Source organism: Rhamphochromis sp. 'chilingali' (assembly GCF_963969265.1).
Source record: "Rhamphochromis sp. 'chilingali' genome assembly, chromosome: 3".
Taxonomy (NCBI): domain Eukaryota; kingdom Metazoa; phylum Chordata; class Actinopteri; order Cichliformes; family Cichlidae; genus Rhamphochromis; species Rhamphochromis sp. 'chilingali'.
The window spans coordinates 31,232,838-31,252,663 of NC_137931.1; the positions used below are offsets into that span (position 1 = coordinate 31,232,838).

The 19,826-nt window shown below is 40.0% G+C and overlaps 1 protein-coding gene across 1 annotated transcript in view; it reads left to right on the forward strand.

The window, feature by feature from the left end:
- LOC308393361 (uncharacterized protein) overlaps window positions 1-19,826 on the forward strand; it is a 92,164-nt gene that overhangs the window by 62,455 nt on the left and 9,883 nt on the right. The window contains exons 12-15 of the mRNA XM_080877063.1: window positions 3,310-3,462; window positions 14,957-14,999; window positions 17,464-17,578; window positions 17,902-18,004. Coding sequence (XP_080733189.1) covers window positions 3,310-3,462; window positions 14,957-14,999; window positions 17,464-17,578; window positions 17,902-18,004 — 414 coding nt within the window. The remainder of the gene's footprint in view (window positions 1-3,309; window positions 3,463-14,956; window positions 15,000-17,463; window positions 17,579-17,901; window positions 18,005-19,826) is intronic.

Here is a 19,826-nt window from a genome sequence, read left to right on the forward strand (position 1 = left end):
TTTTTTTAAGCGACACGCAGTCCCCAACACATGATGACAGTCCCCATTTCTGCAGATATTATAGCTTTATTTCTGTGCACTGAGAGAAGCTGGTGATGTGAAATCCATTTTTATGTAGAGACTCCGATATAAACTATTTTAATTAAGCATTACTGAACCAGTAGATTTCTTTAAAGGGATCAAATATTAATGTTTAATGTGGTTAAATCAGGAATGCCAGTATATTGATCCATATATTAATTTGAGTGATTGTTACTGTTGTCCACAGCAGCTTTATACTGCATAAAAAGTTTCTCTTACTTGGTCCCCGCAGCATTTTGAAGGCAGCGTGACTCACGTCCATAAATCTGCAGCATTGCCATGCCAGAGGGTAGTGCTATTTTGCACAGCAATCCACCGTGCTTACATTGATTAAATCGTATGCAGTGGCACACGGTAGCTGCAAAAAACATTATATAATTCTGCACACATCAGACAATGCAGTTTTAGTTTTACGCCAGATGTAGCAGGATTCAAACTGCATACACAAAGGCTCAAATGTGAAACGAGCCTTTGTTCTTTTTGGAAATCTCCCATGGGTGGCATTTTTGCCTGGACTTTTTCTGATTGTTGAATTATGAACTCTGTTCTTAACAAAGGCAAGTGAGGCCTTCAGTTCTTTCAGCGATGTTCTTTTGTGACCTCCTGGATGAGTCATTCGTGTGCTCTTAGAGCTGGCCTCTCCTGGGATGGTTCACCACTGTTCCAAGTTTCTCTATTTGTGGATAATGACTCTCCCTGTGGTTTGATGGAGTCACAAAGCCTTAGATTTGGCTTTTCCACACTGATAGATATCAGTGGCTTTAATATGATGCTTGTTTAGATCTTTTAGCCAACTTTAGTTTATCTGACAGATTTTGTTTAAGTGATTTGTTGATTCTACAGGTTTGATGGTTCTCACTCCGGATCTGTCTAATGAAATTGAACTAAGTGTTTCGAAAATTTTGGTAAATCGTAGTTATTTCAATCAGAAATTAACAAGGGATTTCTATATGTTTAATACTTTAACAACCAGGTTTGGTGGGCAGATCAAGCCTTAATACAACATAAGAGAGTTATAATACAACTCCTCCCTTATCCAATTATCATCAAGCAGGGAAATTGGCTATAGAGACCAAACGTTTTGCAGCGGGCTATAAGCATACTGGAAAATTTAACATGGGAGTTCCTGGCGACTGACTTGCTTTTGGAGTAAGCATAAATTGGCAATTTCAGTTTTTCAGACTTTTCTTTAGTTTGTTTGTTGTCATCTTGTTTAAAACATGAGCAAAAGAAGAATTATTTATAATTATAACAATTAAAGAATTAATCTCGGCACATTGTTGTCAAATAAATGGCTTCATTAATATTTATAATAACTAAAAAAAATTTACTTTGGGGGGAAGAAGCCAGTTAAAATAAAACAAACTGCTAAATTTACACACGAGAACTTGTGTTTCTTTTCAGAATAAGCTATGCTTTTGAAACTCTGTCCCAACCTATCGAGCAGCAGGAGTTTCAGCAGGGGGCACGGCTCCAAGGCTGTGCAGTACAGAACCCAGCAGACAAGCTGCACAGAGAGATCCTATACACATAATGCACAAGGAAATAGATGCCCTTGTCAAGTTTAGCAATGGGAAACTAGCACAACAGCAGCCTGTGGTGTTGGAGAGAGTAAATTATCAACACACCCAGTAACGGTGTTGTCTAGCAGTTGGATGAAAATAGTATAACTAGCTGTTATGTGTGTAGAATAATATCATGAGAGGCTTTGTCAGGTTTTAAAGATCACCTCATTTTCTTGATGTATTGCTCTGCCAACTAAAATGAGGCTTCGCCACTGCTTAATATGTATCAATAATTAAAATGATATCAGTCTTTGTGATAAATTTGTAATTAATTCATTCATTCATGCTGTCTACTACTTTTAAAGCCTACAGAGGATACAAAGTCTCTGTTTCCAACTCAGACTCGGGGTTGGTTTCATTTTCCAAAGGATAGAAATTAAGCTACGGTTAGAAGTACGACTGCTGTCGTTGTCAGGGAATGCAGACTTTTGGACGCTCGCGCAGTTACAGTTAGGAGATTTCCAAGATCCAAGGCTGCTGTTCTCTACTAATGCAACTGCCAGTCACAATATGCATTGTGTACATGTCTATTAATATATCAGTTATCAAAAGAGAGTTTTCTGAAGTGTTAAATATTATAATATAGCAATTTTATGCTTCCAATAATTAGCCTAGTAGAAAAAAATTCTCAAGTTTTTGACCTTTCTTATTATTATTATTATTATTATTATTTACATTATTCTATTGTTTTCAGGTAGCAGGATGACAGTCAGGTGTGAGTGTGTGCCCTGGTTTATGTAAAGATCAGGGATCAGCCCAGTGTCTGAGCTTCACAACATTGTTTTAGGAAGTGAATCATGAACAAAGAAGATCTCCATGGACCTCAAAAAAGGCTTATTGATGTTCAGCAGCAGTCAAACAGACAGGCTACAAATGAAGGAAATGAAGAACATTGCTTCACCCGACTGGAGTGTCCAGTGTTCCCTCACAGAGCACGGTGTCTAATAGTGTGAAAGGTCACATGGGAGCCCAGGATAACATCTAAGCAGCTTCTCACATTGTGTACATGTTCATGAATGAGAAGTTTACTAACACTAAAGGATGAATCAGAAGGCTGTTTGAACCGGGAGCTTATCCCATCTGTAAAACGTGGTGGCCGCATTATGACTGTTTGAGACGGTTATAATTAATCTGCACCAGGGCGGGTCATCATCGATAGAATATTACTGCAAATTTATAAAGAATGAAGCAACATCTGTTCATGAATTGAACATTAAGAGAAAGTGGGTTAAAAAAAAAAAAAAGCATCAGCATACAAGTTGTTTTACCAAAAAATGATCAAAGAAGCAAGATGATGTTTTGGAAAGCCCGAGTCAAAGTCCTGACCTTCTTCCAGCAGCCTGAAACAAGCAATTCATGTGATGAAACTAACAAACATCCCAGAGCTGAATGTGTTCTGATAATTCAAGTGTACAAGTCCTCCAAGCTGGTGTGTAGGACTGTTCAACAGTTTTCCTACATTTTTAAGGTTTGCATACATTTGCTTCTTGCAGAGTAATAGAAATACTACTCGGCTAACAAACCACTGAGTTTTTTCATATATATGCTTTTAGGTTTTGTGTGTAATTGTAATATTTAATTCAAAGTTAAAGAAGTCACAGACCATCAAGCACTAAATTACATACCCTTTATTAATATGACAGGGTTTTGTTGTGTGTGTTAGGTGCTGGGCAGTGCTGGAAATTGTCCCGCAGACATCATTCCCAGAGAGGAGGATGACACCGGAAACAACAACAACCAGGCCTGACTACAGCAGCCCCTCTGGTCCTCCATCCTCAGTCTCCTCACAGAAATACTCTAACATCTCGCTAGAAGAGTGAGTCTGTACTTAAAGTGCTTACCTCTCCTGTTCTGTCTTTCCATCTTTAGCCACAAGCCTGACACTTATGGTTGTATCCTTTGAATAAATATGTGCTAATATGTAAAGCAGGGTTTCAAATCTGTCCTAAACAGCTGTTTGGAAGTTTCTTTATCAAGAAAAAGCTCTTTGCTCACTGTTATCTGCATGTTCATGTGTAAACCTATTGCTCGGGTTTTGCAAAATTCGTCTGCTCACTGCAGAACCACTAGATCACTTGTTTCAAATACAGGCCAATCGTTTAGTATTTACTTTAGAAACAGCAGGTGTTGGACACTCAGTCGAGGTTCAGTTTGTGCGAGTGTTGTTTCTTCAGCGGGTGTCGTTCTCGCTGTCATAAAATCTCTTTTTTGTGTGTTGGATACTGGAATGAAACAAAGACACAAATTTTCTATAAAAATCCAAAGGAAGTGATGTCCATGCTTGTGCCTTGCCTCAGTGCATCTTTGATTTCCATCTTGCTAATATTAGCTTAGAAAAAGGGCTCTCATCAGGATGCAAGGAACGCTCAGATTTCCCACTCATGTTGGCTTGAATATTGATGGTTGATTCATAGACCTTGAGAAACAATAGCTGAGAAAGAGTTAAGAGTAGTTAGAAATAGATATGAACAGGGGTTAAAGTGGGCCATGGGATGGTTTTGTTCTCACCTTCACTTAATAAGCAATTATAACAATGTGTGATAACTGTGCTGTCAGAAATCACAAACGATTTAAGAGAAGAAGATAAGAGATCACGTTCAAAGGTAGCAAGTGGCATCCGATCAGCTGGTAATTTAAAGCTTACCTATGTAACGTCCTGATTTATGTTGGATTTTTTCATTCAGAGTGTGGATCTGGACAGGTGTTGCTGAAGTTAATTCAAACTTGGAAGTGATTATGAAGGTTATACTGACAGCAGGTGCAGGCTTAACTGGGCAGTTTGCAGTACTGTGGTACAGCTCATAGTGATGAACTGCACTCCAGCCACAGTTCAAATGCTTGTTAATGAGCTAATAACATGGCAGAAACCTAATGCGTTTAGAATACCAGCAGAAGACCACACTTGGTGGCACTCTATCAGCTGACAACGGCAAACTGAGCTTGCAGTTCACATAGGCTCACCATAATTGGACAACAGAAGGTTGGAAAAATGGTGTCTGGTCTGATTAGTCTTGATTTTGCGTCAGCATTCAGATAGAGGGGTCAGAATTTGGTGTAAACAACATGAAAGCATGGATCCATCCTGCTTTGTATCGACAGTTCGGGCTGGTGGTGGAGGAGGATATTTTCTATGCAATGCTAATACTAACCGAGCATCGTGTAAACACAACAGTCAGATTATTGTTGCTTATCATGTCCATCCCTTTGTGACCACAGTGTTTTTCACCAGCAAAGATGAAGGCGAAGTATAACTTTGAAGGAAAGACGCTTTTAAAAATATGATTTGGAACGCAGCTACAAAGGCTCACGGAACATCTGCCTGTATATTGTAGAATGTTGGTGGCTAAAGCAAACCTCAAAACCAGCACCGGTCAGGTGGTCATAGCCTTCACATAAAGAGAGCAAATGTACCGGAGCTCACAATAATGATTATTCGAGTCAGTTAACCTTGAGGCATTGCTACTTGGAAGTTCTGGTCCCCACCTCCCAAATCCCACTCTAATCCCAGCATATGAAGCACTGAGAGACAGACTCAGTGGACAGTATGTAAATCTGGATATTGAAGGGCATAAATGCCGCACCTTGAAAGGAGAGAACCAGAGGATAGCAGATATTCCAGATTAAATGTCCTGGGTTATCTGTAGTAGAATAACAGTGTCAAATAGCAGTCATTTCAGGTCAGCCTTTAAATAATTTGGCAGGTATGAAGCTCTTTTTATGCTATTACATTATCCACACCCATTCTGAGATCATCAAAAAATGGCACCAGATTTCCATTTCTGATACTAAGTTGGCTTTTTGTCATCAGCATTGTACAGTATGCCATTTCGTTGATGGCCAAGTTTGACAGTGATGATACATCAGCAGAGAATTGTGTGAATATGTGCAATTAGCAGCTCTTGTACTGAATATGTAATTATTTCAAAGCATCTTTGAATTGTAATCGCTCCCTGGCTCAGGCTTTCCCTTTCCATTAAATCCTCTTTCATTACACTGATTTGCAGAACAACCATTTTTCATTCTGATTGCTTGGCATGAATTTTTATTTCTGTGTTATTCTTTCCCCCTTACCCATCACTGCTCATTGTTCATCTCTTTAAAAAAAAAAAAAAGGAAAGGAAAAAAACAGAGCTCCTGTGACCCACATGGTTGAGACAACCTCAGTGACAGGTACCTGCACTTCTGCGTTTGCAGAGCTTTTCTATGACAACAGTGCCCCCTGGTGGCTTTTTATAAATCATCTATTAAGATCACATGGTTGTTTATACTGTTCCAAATCCCAGTCCTCTAACCTTGTTCCCCTCATCTGTTGAGTCGTTCAGAGCAGCTTTGTGCTTTTAAAGCCATGGTGGAATGAAGGATGGAATATAAACGATAAAAGTAAGGACAGAGGATTTTTGCAGCCTTGTCGCTAGTCTCATGTGTCACTGGGATCAGAAACAACTGTTTGCTTTTAGACTGTTGCAATTAGACAAAAGACAATTTGGGAGTCTTGGAAAGTCAAAGTAAAGGTGATTGGAGAGCATTTGTCCATCTGGAAAATGTTGGAAGGCTCACCTGAGGTGCTGGGCTGTTGATAAGTCTGCCTTTATCAAGTCCTTGGCTCGCTCATCAAAGGATGTGCATGCTGGAAGTGTCCATGCAAACACAGAAAGTTTCCATGCATCCTTCACCTTTAGTTGTGCTTTGTGCTTTATATATATTTATGTATATGAAAACGGCACCTTCAGTGACTTATGCTGTCGATACATCCCTTTGAATGTTCCAATGGCCTTGCTGTTGAGGAAGTTTCACCTTGATAATCGTGGGCTTTCTTGAAATTTGTTGACAACTGACTCCTCAGTTTAGATTTGTTGCCACTATGAAGTTAAAAAGAGCTTTCACAACTGACTTGCCCCTAAATTAACAAATAAAAACGGCATTATAAGCTATAAAATCCATACCTTTGTGTGAATAACCACTTCAATGTAATTCCTAATTGTTCTGAAATAGCTTTTTAACTGTTGCACATTTAAGAAAAACATACCTGGGTTAAGAATGATCAGCAAAAAGAAAGAAGCTTAAATGTGGCTGTTTGTTATGTATGCAAACTGCAAATGGATATTGGTCTTGATCTAATAGTAGAAATAAGATAAAAGGCGATTTCTTGCTTAAAGAAATGTTTACTCTGTGTTATGAATGAAAACACATCTGCTCATCTGTTCATAGTGGTGATTTACTTTCAGTTTGGTAAAAGTCTGTTTTAAACATCATTTGTTGGTTTGTCTCTGTCAGGACGACAACCTGATGATTGCTTCTTTTTCACCCAAAGTAGTGCCAAGGCCTAGCCTGACATCAGTTTCATGTATTTCCACTCAGAAAGTTTGGTGCCAATGCTAAAAAACTGGTAGCATTGTGATGCCACAAAGTTGGAACCACTGTTGTTAGTCGCTTTGGGCCATATTCATTGCATTAATATATTCATTTCCATTCATGCTTTAGAGCATGTCTTGTGTTGGGCTGTATGTGGGATTTCTCACAGCAGTGGAACCTGCAGTCCGAGCCTTCAGCCGTGGGTTTCTTGAACAGGATGTCAGGGTTGGTTAAAATGGTTGTGACAGTTGCCTTTGGCAGCATAGTACACACTGCATCTTTCATACTTTACAAGGTCAGAACATGAAAACAAGCCCCACGCGCCTGTGAGTGCTGTAAATGGATCCCTGTTCATTGGGATGGATGTGCCTGAGTCTTGCATGCTTTCATTCAGATGAGTTCAAGCGTCAGTTAAGCCAGCTTGGCACTTTGTGCAGAAAAAGGTAAAACAAGCAGGTCAGCACCTTTCCTCAACCACCTGCCATCAAAGTACAGCAAGAGGTCATGGTCGTCTGCACCCATTTCCATGCATATTTCTATATAAAGCTGGAATTAATGCTCCAGGTTAATTAGAAAGTTGACTCCTAATTTGAGACCTGGACTACCCGTACCTCACTGAGGCTGCAGGAAGTTTAATTGTATTGTTTTACATTCTTGTTCGGGTTGAGGCAAACTAATACATCTCATCTAAATTTTAACATGTTTGAAATTGCTAAATGAACTAAAAACAAAATAATAAATCTACCTATCTTAATAACTATCTATCTGAATTAATATCTGATTGGTGATTGGTTGGGCTAACAAAGGAGTCCAATCAATCACCAATCCAATCAACCAGAAATTTCACATAGCTGGTTATAAATTGGCCAAAGGACACGTTCAGCCTTTGCTCGTCACATCTGGCTTCAACAGTCAAGATGACGAAGTTGAAATTCTAATCTTGATACTTCAGTGGGTGAAATCAGAGGGCTACGACAATCTTTTATACCGTCTATGATTTATACTGTGGCGCCAGAAAAAGATGGGTGGTGAAAATGCCAACTTGGCTGCTCTGCAACTACATGAAACACGGACAAATTGTCCACTGCAGAAAAAAAGGCTGCAGAAAGCTGCGGCCCTCACCCTGTTTCAAAACTGTCCTCATCCTTGACTTGGATCACAGACTGTGCATGTGTTGATGTCACAGTTTATTTAGAAATTGTCCCCCATTTGGTTGTGTGTGCTGCGACTCTGTGTATCTGAAAAGTGGAACATTTGTCATCAGTCCTGAAGCTTGTTTCCTTTCACAGAATTTGCTCAAAGTGAGAAACAAAAGCTGTTCCCCGACTGTCTAAGGCTTATTAGTTTTGGCGATTTGAAACACCACAAATGATGCACGGTGCGTCGTCTTTGCTGTTGCTTGTCCTTCTAATTAGCTTTGTCTCCCTTATCCCCCCGCTGTGACTCAGTATGTCACAACCAAGAGTTTCAAAACTGGCTGCGCAGCCACTGCAGTAAGACAGAGGAAAAAAGTGAAAGGAATTAGAAAGTAAGGCAGATGTGAGTTATTGTGCTGTAAAGCCAGGATGTTGCTAATTTAAGGCCCGTCTGGCAATACGTTAAGTTATACTTTAAGAAAAGGCAAGAATAATCTGTGTTCATCAAATATCACATGACTATGTAAAGTTTCACCAGTAAACTGAGTTTTCTGGATCATTTTGCTTTAGATTAACCTGATTCCAAAGCATTTTTAAAATTATGTGAAGCCCAGCTAAATGAACATATAATGGTGTTTACTTTAGCGCTCAAACATTTTTAAGTTTCGTTCCGGCATCAGAAAAGGCATCCAGTATAAAAGTCTGCCACGTCAAACATGCAGAGCTAGCTGCGGTGGTGACCCCTTGTGGTATTGCAACAGTCAAAGTAGGTTCTTCTTCTTTGATCAACCTTTATTGAATATTTGTTTTTTACATTCTGCATGGGAGCAGTGTGTATTTGATCTTTTCTCTCAAGTTCGTGCATTCAAATTCCTGAGATCACACAATGACAAATCTATTTTTGGGATAACCTGTTCACATCATAATAGAAAGCTTATTTGGCTTTGTCCTAGATGCCCAGGCGTTAGTTGGTTGGGTATAAAAAGCCAAAACTAATGTCTAATAAATTATAATCTGCATGAAAGCTATGAAGCTATGCAGCAGATTTCTGGTGTTGTTTTTTTTCTCTGGACAGTGTTAAATTTGTAATATTTTTATCACCCTCATTGGTATAAAAGGATGCAGCGAGGTGCAGATCAGTGTTGTCAATCACCGATGAAAATCCATCAGGCTTTATGCATAAGAGACACGTCTCTAGTTATATTTGCCTGTTTTTAAATTAAAAACTGCTGTTAGGTAAAATTTGACTTTCATGAAGACTTTGATACAAATGAAAATCATTTATTTTAATTTGCTTAAAAGAAATACATCTTTGCAAAATAATTTTGCGACACCACAATCAAACAAAAACATGAAACTCTGACTCGCTGTCAAGATTTATTGTGTTAAGAGAACACATGCGGGGTTGATAATGACGCTCAGACAGGCTGAAAATATTATTATCGCTGCTTTCGTTGACCTTGATATTTAAAAGCTCGTGCTCTTTGCTGGTGCACGTGCACGTGTTTTTGAGTCGCTCCATGCTTTGCCTGGTATTCACTGAGTTTAGCAGATGCTGCAGTGCAGCTGATGACCCTACCAGTAAGTTGATGTCATCAGGAAAGCAGAGGTTGTTGAAGGTGGCTTCTGATTAGCACTCCTACGTCACCTGTTACATCCAAGGCCAGTGTCATAATGTTCTCAGTGGAAATAAGACTGTGCTGAATTCAAAACATTCTGCAAGTGTGACGTGAGGATTCTCAAAATAACTAATGTGAACTGCCTTTCTGACACATCAACTGTTTGTCTTTTTTTTTGTTTCCTTTGCATGCGACTCTCTCCTCATGGTTCCTTTTCATTTATATGACAGGGACTGGTTGCAGCAGACTGGTGCAAACTGATAATCATCCCAGCACACTATTTTTGTCATGGGTGACGCTCGGCTCTGTTTTGGCAGTATGATCATTTCATCTGCCTGCATTAATTTAAAAAAATATCCTTGTAGATCCTTTTTGTTTTCTCAGAACATACAGTCAAGGAACTAATTCTGCTTAGTTTTCAGAGTTCCTGTAAGCGGTGGTGTCACTGTTGACTTTCAATATACGGGAAAAATTCTCTTGCAAAGCCATATTTTAAAGTTTTTCTGAACAAAATGTATATATTTTGTTTTTGGAGGTTTGGGATTTGTTTTTTGCTTTTTTACCTCTTCATTGCTTTTTAGCCTTCAGATAGTTATTTAGCCTCATAGCAGTTTTTCTAGATGGCTGTAGCCATTTTCTTTTTCTTTTAAGTCTTGCAACCCGGCCTCAATTGTCACACACATCACAGTACAGCAAACAGGGAGAGTTGTGAAACAGATACTCGGGCTCCTGTTCTGAAAAGTGAGGGTATCCCTGAACTGTCAGTCTGCAGCAGTACCGGTCAGTTCGCTGTTAATTGTATGTTTGGAAGAGGGGCAGCAGTTCAATCCCACGAGGTCAAAAAACAGCAAACATACCAATGCACTACCAATAAAGACGGGAGCGTCTGGGGCACAGAGAGCTGCTGTGGGAAATCTGAAGCAACCAATTATAGAGCAGCCACGGGTCACCTGCTTACCAAAGCTTAAAGACCTACACACACACACACACACTGCTGCCCTCTGCCCCTCACATAGGAGGTAAACTAATGAACACAAAGATAAATCATAGTTTAAAAACAATCTGCAATAAAATAATGAACTGGCCACTGGGTGCACAGTGCGATTAATCATAATTTATTTTTAACATGTTTAAGTAGTGTTTCTTCTCCGGATAATTAAGAGGGGGGGAAGCATCCCACATTAACCAGCTTGTACTGACAATCCTCCACAGACGCACAGTGAGAGAGCCTCTTGTAATAAAGCAGCCGGCTTCACTACAGCACAGTAACACACACTGGAAATCTGCCAAAGGGCCATAAATGTGTTTCTAGTGACTGTCAAAGCTCCAAAACTCCTGTGTTTTCAGTAAAGAAAAGGACACTCTAGCAGCAGCTTCCCGTAGCTGTTAAGAAGCTCTGTCTCTGTGTATGCTACACTTGAGCAGCAGTCAGTCCCCAGTGTTGCCTGATCATTCACACTGTACTTGTTAAGTGGCCACAAAGCCGCCTCCTTTAGTGACACTGCTGAATCACTTCTTTCCATTTTAAAAAAAATGCTTTAAGTGAGAATTCTACCTAAGCAACAGGACACGACAGAAGTGATAAATTCACTTCAATTTTATTTATATAGAACCAAATCACAACAGTCATCTCAAGGCACTTAATGTTGAAAAAAAACAATCATACAGAACAAATATAGAACATTCCAACTATGACATGACCTGCTATGAGCAAGCACATGGTGACAGTCGGAAGGAAAAACTCCCTTTTAACAGGAAGAAACCTCCAGTGGAACCAGACTCATGACGGGGCCGCCATCTGCGACTGGTTGGGGGTAAGGGGAGAGAGACAAGACATAAGACACACTGTGGAAGACACCCAGAAATTAATGATTAAATGCACAGTGCTGTTTAAACACATGTGAAAATGTAAAAGAGGTGATTTAAGACGACACTCGGTGCATCATCGGAAGGCCCCAGCAGTCTAAGCCTATTGCAGCGATTCAGGGTCACCCAATCCAGGACTAACTATATGCTTTATCAAAGAGGAAAGTTTTAAGTCCAGTCTTAAAGATAAATAGTTTGTCTTGCAAATCCGTACTGGGAGCTGGTTCCACAGGAGAGGCGCATGACAACTGAAGACTCTGCCTCCCATTCTACTCTTTAAATATCCTAGGAACAACAAGTAAGCCTGCAGTCAGAGAAAAGAGTGCACTGTTTGAGTGATATGGTAGTATATGGTCTTTAAGCTAAGGTTCTAATTATTCAAGACTTCGTCTGTGAGGAAAAGGATTTTATATTCAATTGTGGATTTATTTGGGAGCCAATATAGTGACAAATATGCTCTTATTTTGGTCCCTGTCAGTCTCACTGCAGCATATTGGATCAACTGAAGGCTTTTTATGTTTTTAAAACAACCTGATAATAATGAATAACAATAGTCCAGCCTGGAAGTAGTAAATGCTTGAACTAGTTGAACTAGTTCCATCAGCATCAGCATCATTCTGAGATAGGATGTCACAATGTTTCTGGAAGCCAGTAACACAGTAATAATCTGGTTAGACACTATGGTTCTAAGATTTTTAGGGCTGGAGAACCTCAACATTTAACATCGCCGAAACATTCAGTACTCCAGCATTCAGCTGCTGATGTTTGCCTGCATCAAAGGAAAAATATGAATGAGAGAGACACAACTGGAAGTTTATTTTCAGCATGAAGTGAAAGATGTTTTGGCCCAATCAACCAGAGAACATCAAATCATGGTTAAGCTTTCTCATACAACAGTGACTGTTTCGTCAAGTTTTTTTCAGCCGCATCCTTAAGCACTGCCATGCTGTGGATCATCTGCCTCTGTGTCTCCTTATCCCTAGCATCCTCCTCTATCACAGCAACTGCGAGCATGTCCTCCTTCACTACATCCTTGAACCTCCGTTACATGGCAGCTCCATATTCAACATTCTTTGTTCAGTATATCCACTATCGTTCCTTACAGCCATCTCAGACTGCCCTCCCTAACTTTATCTCCAAGATTCCTTGTTTTACATAGCAGTCCAAAATCCAAAGACTTTACTGTCATGTCTGCCACAAAAAACAGAAGTTTATGTAGGTTTATGTGTTTTCTTCCTAAAATCCCAACTTGTGATTTCAGTCTTATTTGGTTCTAGGTTTCTTTTAATAGACTGAGGTTTTTAAAAGGTCTTTAGAGTCATTGATTGAATTTACAAATGTGGCAGGAACCCTGATGGTTCCAATCCCCCCGACAGCAGGGCTTTCTGATATTGGGCTGTGCACATCCCATATCGTGTGAAGCTTCCAGTTAGAAAACTTTCTATTTCTTCTCTTTAGTGATTAATAAGACTTTTTGAGTTCTTCAGTCTCATTGATAAGCATTTGCTTCTAAGGGTGGAGACGCTGCTGTACGTCAGCTTCAGTGACGTAAACAATGTGGCGTACCTTTGTCTCATTGTTTCATTCAGCTCCCTAGTTTTGTTTCAGTTGAGTTGAAGGTTGTTCTCTTCATTATGGTGGTATGTTATATTTCACTGTTATGCAATTATGATGCAACTCCAAGTTTTCACGTGTGCACACCGACTGTTGTTGTCATATTCTCGAGTCTTTAACTTTCTCTAACCTCTTTTCACAGCACAACATTTAGTTCTGTTAGTTTGGCTGCAAAGAAAAACAGAGTAACTAATGAAACCTACAGCACATTACAGCAGCAGCAGACAAATGGCTGAAATTAGAGTTTAAAATGGAAACACTGATTCATAGGTTTAGCCCTGACCTGCCATATGCTTTACTACCATTTGTGGCTAATTTAATATTTAGGACAATATTTTCCCCCTGCTGTAGTATTCTTGTTTCTCCCCAGGAGATCCCTCTGCCGGCCGGGAGTTGGCCAGCTCCCAGCAAACCTGAGAGAGCCAGGCTCTATTTCACTGACTCCTAATGAAGATTAATTAATGTAGAGGGGAGCCATTTATAAATGATAATTACTATTAAAAACGTAAAGGGTCAGAAAGATTAATGTAGCATAAGACAGCGCAGGTATGTCAGTACAAAACCATATGCTCTGCTTCAAGTGTGTTAAATGTTGTTTCCCCAAAAGACAAACATCAAAGGAAATCGGTCAAATGAAGACATGCAACTTATCATATATACAGATACATACAAGTGTTACTGAATACAACATTTGATCATTATGGTTGCATTTAAAGTAAAACGAGCAGTGTACAGTTAAGGGCGGGGCTGTTAAAACTCCCCAACTCGCCTCTGTGACATCTGATTTTATCAGATGGTACGTGCCTCCATCTTTTATATACAGTCTGTACTCAAAACAGTCAAATGAACAGTGCACAAGACACATTTTTCAGACGTAAGCCTTTACTTGGTTTATCTATGATACTGGGGTGTGGCCAGTGTCTGTTAAGCTAATGCACTGCCACAGGTCATATCCATGGTTTTTATGTGCAAAAGAAGTGCAGATCAGAGTTTTTTGTGTCCTATGTGTGAATTAAACTGAATTGTGCATTCTATCTTTCGCTTCCTCTGTAGATAATCCTGCTCATCATACAAAATAAGGTTCTGGAAATGCAAGTGGAGGTCGGCTTGTTGACAACAATGTTTCTGAGTGAACAATGAAATGGATTGCAACTGTGCTGCTAGAATTTATGGTGTGGTTATGAAAAGCTTCAATTGATGTGAACCTAATTTAGCATTATAGTATGGTTTGTTTTACGCCACTCTAACCTTGAAGAGAAACTTCTTCACCTTTAAAGGACACACGGACTATATATATGTATGTATGGGTTAACAGGGAGAAAATCCTCCCTTAATAACATTCAAATCCCTTTCTGACTTACTCACTGATTCAATTTCTCTGTTCAGTGAGGTTTACATAGATGAAATATATCAGAGGAAATTGACTGAGACTGAATCATTTTATTACTTCTTTGTGGGGAATCTGATTAATTGTGTGCTAAAGGTTTTTCTCTTAAAAAGTAGTTTATTTGTTATTTCATAAGATTTCTAAGAAATGCTGATAAAGTGTCACTGCTGGCGTTAAACATTAGATAAAGATTTTTGTTGCTCGGTGGCACATTTACAGCTGTGGCTGAGAGACCGGTTAACAGCAGTCAACTCACCTCCTCACAGATCTGTAACACTGAGATAAACTTATTTTCTGTTTTTTATTTCCATGTATTTGTTTGTCTGCTCCCCTCAGGTCAGAAAAAGCAGGAGAGATTGCCACTATTCCACTGACTAAGGTATGACTATCCAAACCTTTTTTGTGTGTTTGTATTGGTCAACTGGAAAATTTAGATATTTTTTTAAATATTACAGATATCGTGGATTAAATAATAATAATAAGCATAAATTGTTACCTGTAGGAAGCTATTTGAAAGAAAGATCACACACCCCATATCTCATTTGATAAAGTGCTTTGGCTCATGCAGGCTAGATATAAATAACAGCAACCTCCTGGCAACAATCGAGGGTTGCACATTGGTTCCATTGAATTTTTCTGCTGTCTGAAACAGATTACAGGTAGCTGCAACAACCAACTGATTCACCAGAGGTGGAGCGTGCAGCACCCTCAACCTCAGGTCAACCATTTTTAATACCAAGGCAACTGCACAAATTCCCTGGGGAGCGTCAACCTGTCTCTAAACAAACTCAGTTTGACTTGAAGTGACTGCAGTTACTCTCAGAACACAGATTGCTAACATGTTGCAATCACTCAGAATAACTCTGCACTGATCACCACAACTTGTCTGCAATCTGTCTTTTGCAATAGGGGATCTGACTCAGCTGGTTGTCAAGTGACTTTTTTTGTTTTTGTTTTTGTAGTTAAATTGCTGTCCTGCAGCAACAACGTTGCCATTTGTGTCTGCAGATGCAATTTTCACCTGCTCATCACAGTAATCCACTGTTATCACAAACAAGATTGCATGCGATCTTGTTTGTGCCCGGTGACCCCTTCAGTCACCGGGCGATTGTGGCTCAAGAGTTGGGAGTTCGCCTTATAATCAGAAGGTTGCTGGTTCGACCCCCGGCTTAGACAGTCTCGGTTGTTGTGTCCTTGGGCAAGACACTTTACCCGTTGCCTACTCCAGGGTCAGAGGGCCCGGTGGCGCCAGTGTCCGGCAGCCTCGCCTCTGTCAGTGCACCCCAGGGTGGCTTGCCATCAATGTGTGGGTGAACGGGTGAATGACTGGATGTGTAAAGCGCTTTGGGGTCCTTAGGGACGAGTAAAGCGCTATACAAATACAGGCCATTTACCGTAGGTTGCTGGGTAGCACACCTACAGCAGACCGACTCCCTGTCTTTACCATTTTATCAACACCTTGAAAAAAAAACAGCATCTCTTTGAAGACAGCAAACGACAGCGAGTTGTAGCAGATTCCCATCTTCGAAGCACATGCTGGGCCAGATAATAGTTTGTGTTGCGATCAACTGCAGGAAGATGTGATCACAGTGTGTTTGTATTCAGTACAATACAAGAAACAGTGATTTTACCCTGCTAACAGCTTCCTGTGGAGCTAATGGAAACATGCAGCAATTAGCTATAGTGCTTGGCTTGGCCTAGCTCAAAAACTAATTAGCAGTCAGATCGCGCTTTGGAGCCATCCTGCCCTGATCTCTTTAGAGAGAAAATAACTCAGGAGAATAAAGCTGCACCAGGCAAAATGTAATGTAGAAATCCACACGTTATCAACCTAATGCAAAAATGAAGCTTCCTGACTGAAATTAAACTTTATACAAACAGACGTTCAAAAGTCTGCAGGATATTGTTTCACCAAACAAGGATATCTGCTAAATTCAGTTCTGCATCCACCTGTGTCATTGTGTCATTTTGGCACTGCAACTTATGGTGGTCTATAGTGCAACCAACAATAACATCACAGATAGACTTCTACTGTCACAGCTCGTGACAATAGACACAACAAAGTGTGAGCGGAGAGGATTCTGGTCCAAGTCTACCTTTATGCATGCACGGCTTTTCAGTGTACAAACAAGCACCAATAAGCTTTTCCAATGTGAAGACCTATACCTTTATAAATGAAAGAAACGTGAAAAGGTTTCAGAGGAGCAGGTCCTCATATTTTGCAAGGCCCTCACAAAACATCCTAAAAATCCCTGAAACATTACTGCGGTCAAAAACATGATCTCCAGCATCAACATTCCCTCTGAACGTGAGCTCTCTAGCTTGTTTCGACTTTAATTTCAGCCACGTAGTGGGGATGCTATCTGCGACATCCTGCTAGAAAGCTTTGATGTGCAGGCCATCTCTGAAGAATTGCGAGGCCTCTGGTTTGTTGGCTGCATTTGCTGTGATGGGCCGATAAAGGCGAGCAGACGCAGCGCTACTGAACCAGAGCTCAGTATACAACATGTTACAGAGGGATGCCGTTCTCATTTAGCCTTTTGCATTATGTTTGATCACCTGTATCTGCAACAGGAAATTAATTTCTTTCTTTCTTTTTAAAAAAAAAAACAACAAAAAACGTTAAAACATTCTTGTAAATGCAGCGATTGCATAAAAGTTCTGAACTTTATTCAGGTGAAATTCATAATCCTATAAACGTTGCAATAACACCGGCAATAAACGTAAGAAATTAACCGTCATGTAGGTGTCACCTTAGGTCAGCTTGGTGTATTAAGCTTCTTCTTGTGTCCTCATTTTCCACACCCACCGCCATCCATCGCCCCCCATGACATTCCCTGTAGATCATTAATGAACGTTACAGGGCTTATTCATGGGTGGCTGAGCTGATCCAGGTGTTTATAGCCATCAGCGTCACTGTGTCCTTCCTGGTTATGGGATCTGCTATGAAGCACACCAGTAAGTTGACTAATTCCCATAAACTGCTCATGAAAGACGAAGGTAGACCCTGTGACATCACTATTGGTTTAAGAAAGTTGGTTTCAGTTTCAGAAAACTGCATCTTTTGGAACTTCGATATTAGCGTCATCTTTCAGCTCTGGATGTTGCTGTTGCTTTTGTATTTAATATTATAGGAGAAAAACAGAAAGCTGTGGGTATGCTATTTACTAGTGGTTCATCTCTGTGGTACTGCCACAATTGTTGATGTTTCTCTTGTTTATGTCGTGATTTATACTGAAGGAATACGCTGTGTAATGTTATGTTTTGACTGTTTCTTTCAGTCGATGGTCTGGTGAGCTCACTGTGGAGCAGCAAGCTGGAGTGGCTGACTAAAGCCTGGGAGCCAAAGTTGCCAAATAAACAGCACATCTGCTCAGCAAGAAGGTGATGATGGGGAGTAAAAGCGTTTAGTTTTCATGTGCCAGAGAGCATCATCAGCATCAGCTGTTCACATGTAAAAGTTAATAGTTTAATCAGTTATGTAATTATAATTATAGTTTTGCTTTAAAAACTAGTTAAAGTTGGTTGAAGTTGCTTTTTCATACAAAAACTTTAGACATTTTCTGGCGAATCACGTGGGGATGTTTTCCACGGTTGTGCTCTCTAATGCATGCCCCCTTGCAGGAAGTGGTTTGCATATTACTGGAAATACTCCATGTGATTAAGGAGAGGGTGCTGCCTGGGAAGACCACAGAGGAAGCAGAATATGTGATTCCCTCTTGCTGGCAGTGCAAGCTGCTCAATTCTCACATCAGCACAGTCACCGCCTACTGGGAACTGGGTGGTTCAAGATTCGCCGCTGATTACATCAGACGTTTGTGCTTTTATGTGGACGACCTCTGGGTGATGTGCACAGAATTCATAGTTCAGGGCTGCAGAGCATGGTTGAAAATGGCTTATTCTTGGAATTATATGATAAATGTAATATTTTTCTTTAATAGAAATAATTACACAAAGAGATGTCATATTACAACCGGGCTCCACAGAACCTTTCATGCAGACATCCAGGTGATTATCACATCATCAGTTGGAACGTAATAGAAAAACTAATTTTGAGGCTGTTAAATAAAATAAAATGCTCGTCACGTTGAGATGACCTGCTCGTCCTGTCCATTCACTGTGATGAATGATCCAGATGATCCATGATCCAGCGTGTCTCCTGGCTTCATTAAGGCTTTCAACATTTGTTACTGAAATACAGTTATTAATAATCTCCAAGGCTACAACACAACAGCGCTCAAAATGATGGCATGCTAAAGCTCAAATTCTCTTTGATTGTTTAAATGAAGCTAGTTAATTATGGAGCACATTTTTAATCCAGGTTTAACAGTAATTATGGGAAACCAGGCCTCTTCGTATCAAAGAGATTTTAGCTTAGAATTCATTTTTGTCCCTTTTATTGAAGGTTCTCAACGTATCTACATCTGATGGAAACATGACAGTAATTTACATCATCTGTATGTGTCACTTCTGTACTTTTATAAAGGATGGTCCAGTGGGTCCTACGCTGAAGGACGTAATTAATTTCTTTGCGTTTAGACGATTGAGCTGGGTCTGGCAGATGCTTCTGGGTCTCTTCACTCAGTTAGAAACTCTGCGAAGCAAAGCTGAGCGCAGCAGTGAGTGTGATCCTTATCCACAACACTCTCCAGCTGGTGGATGAGCAGTGGCACCCAGGTCACTGCTCCTCTCCACAAGGCTTCCAGCTGGTGTCCTCTCTTTTACACCAGAGCAAAGAGAAGACAATCTAACTTTCAGTTGTTTTTGTCTTGTGGCCCCTCACTCCTTCTTTGTCAAGAGATTCAAGAGCAAGCAAGCTTGAAATCCACCATATTCATTCATACTACACCAAAGAAGTAATAACTGCAGAAAAGTTTCCGATTTTTCACTATCTACACTCGAAATTTCGATTGATTTGTTTTTTTTAACAGTTGGTCCACACAGCTTAAAAAAAGAAAGAAAAAGGGAACAAAGGAAGCAAAAGCTTTGTTTCTTTGTTAGAGGACAGTCTGGGCAATGAGCTACTTTTTCTGTAATTTTACACATTTATTACTTACAGTTTATTACAGAGTCGTGCTGACAGATTTCTATATAAGGACACTGAGACATGATTTTGAAATAGTACTTGTTTTCTCTCTTATGGGGATAATTCAGCAGGCTGGAGAAAGAAAGGACTTTCTCTCATCTGGACTGTATGTGGCCCATG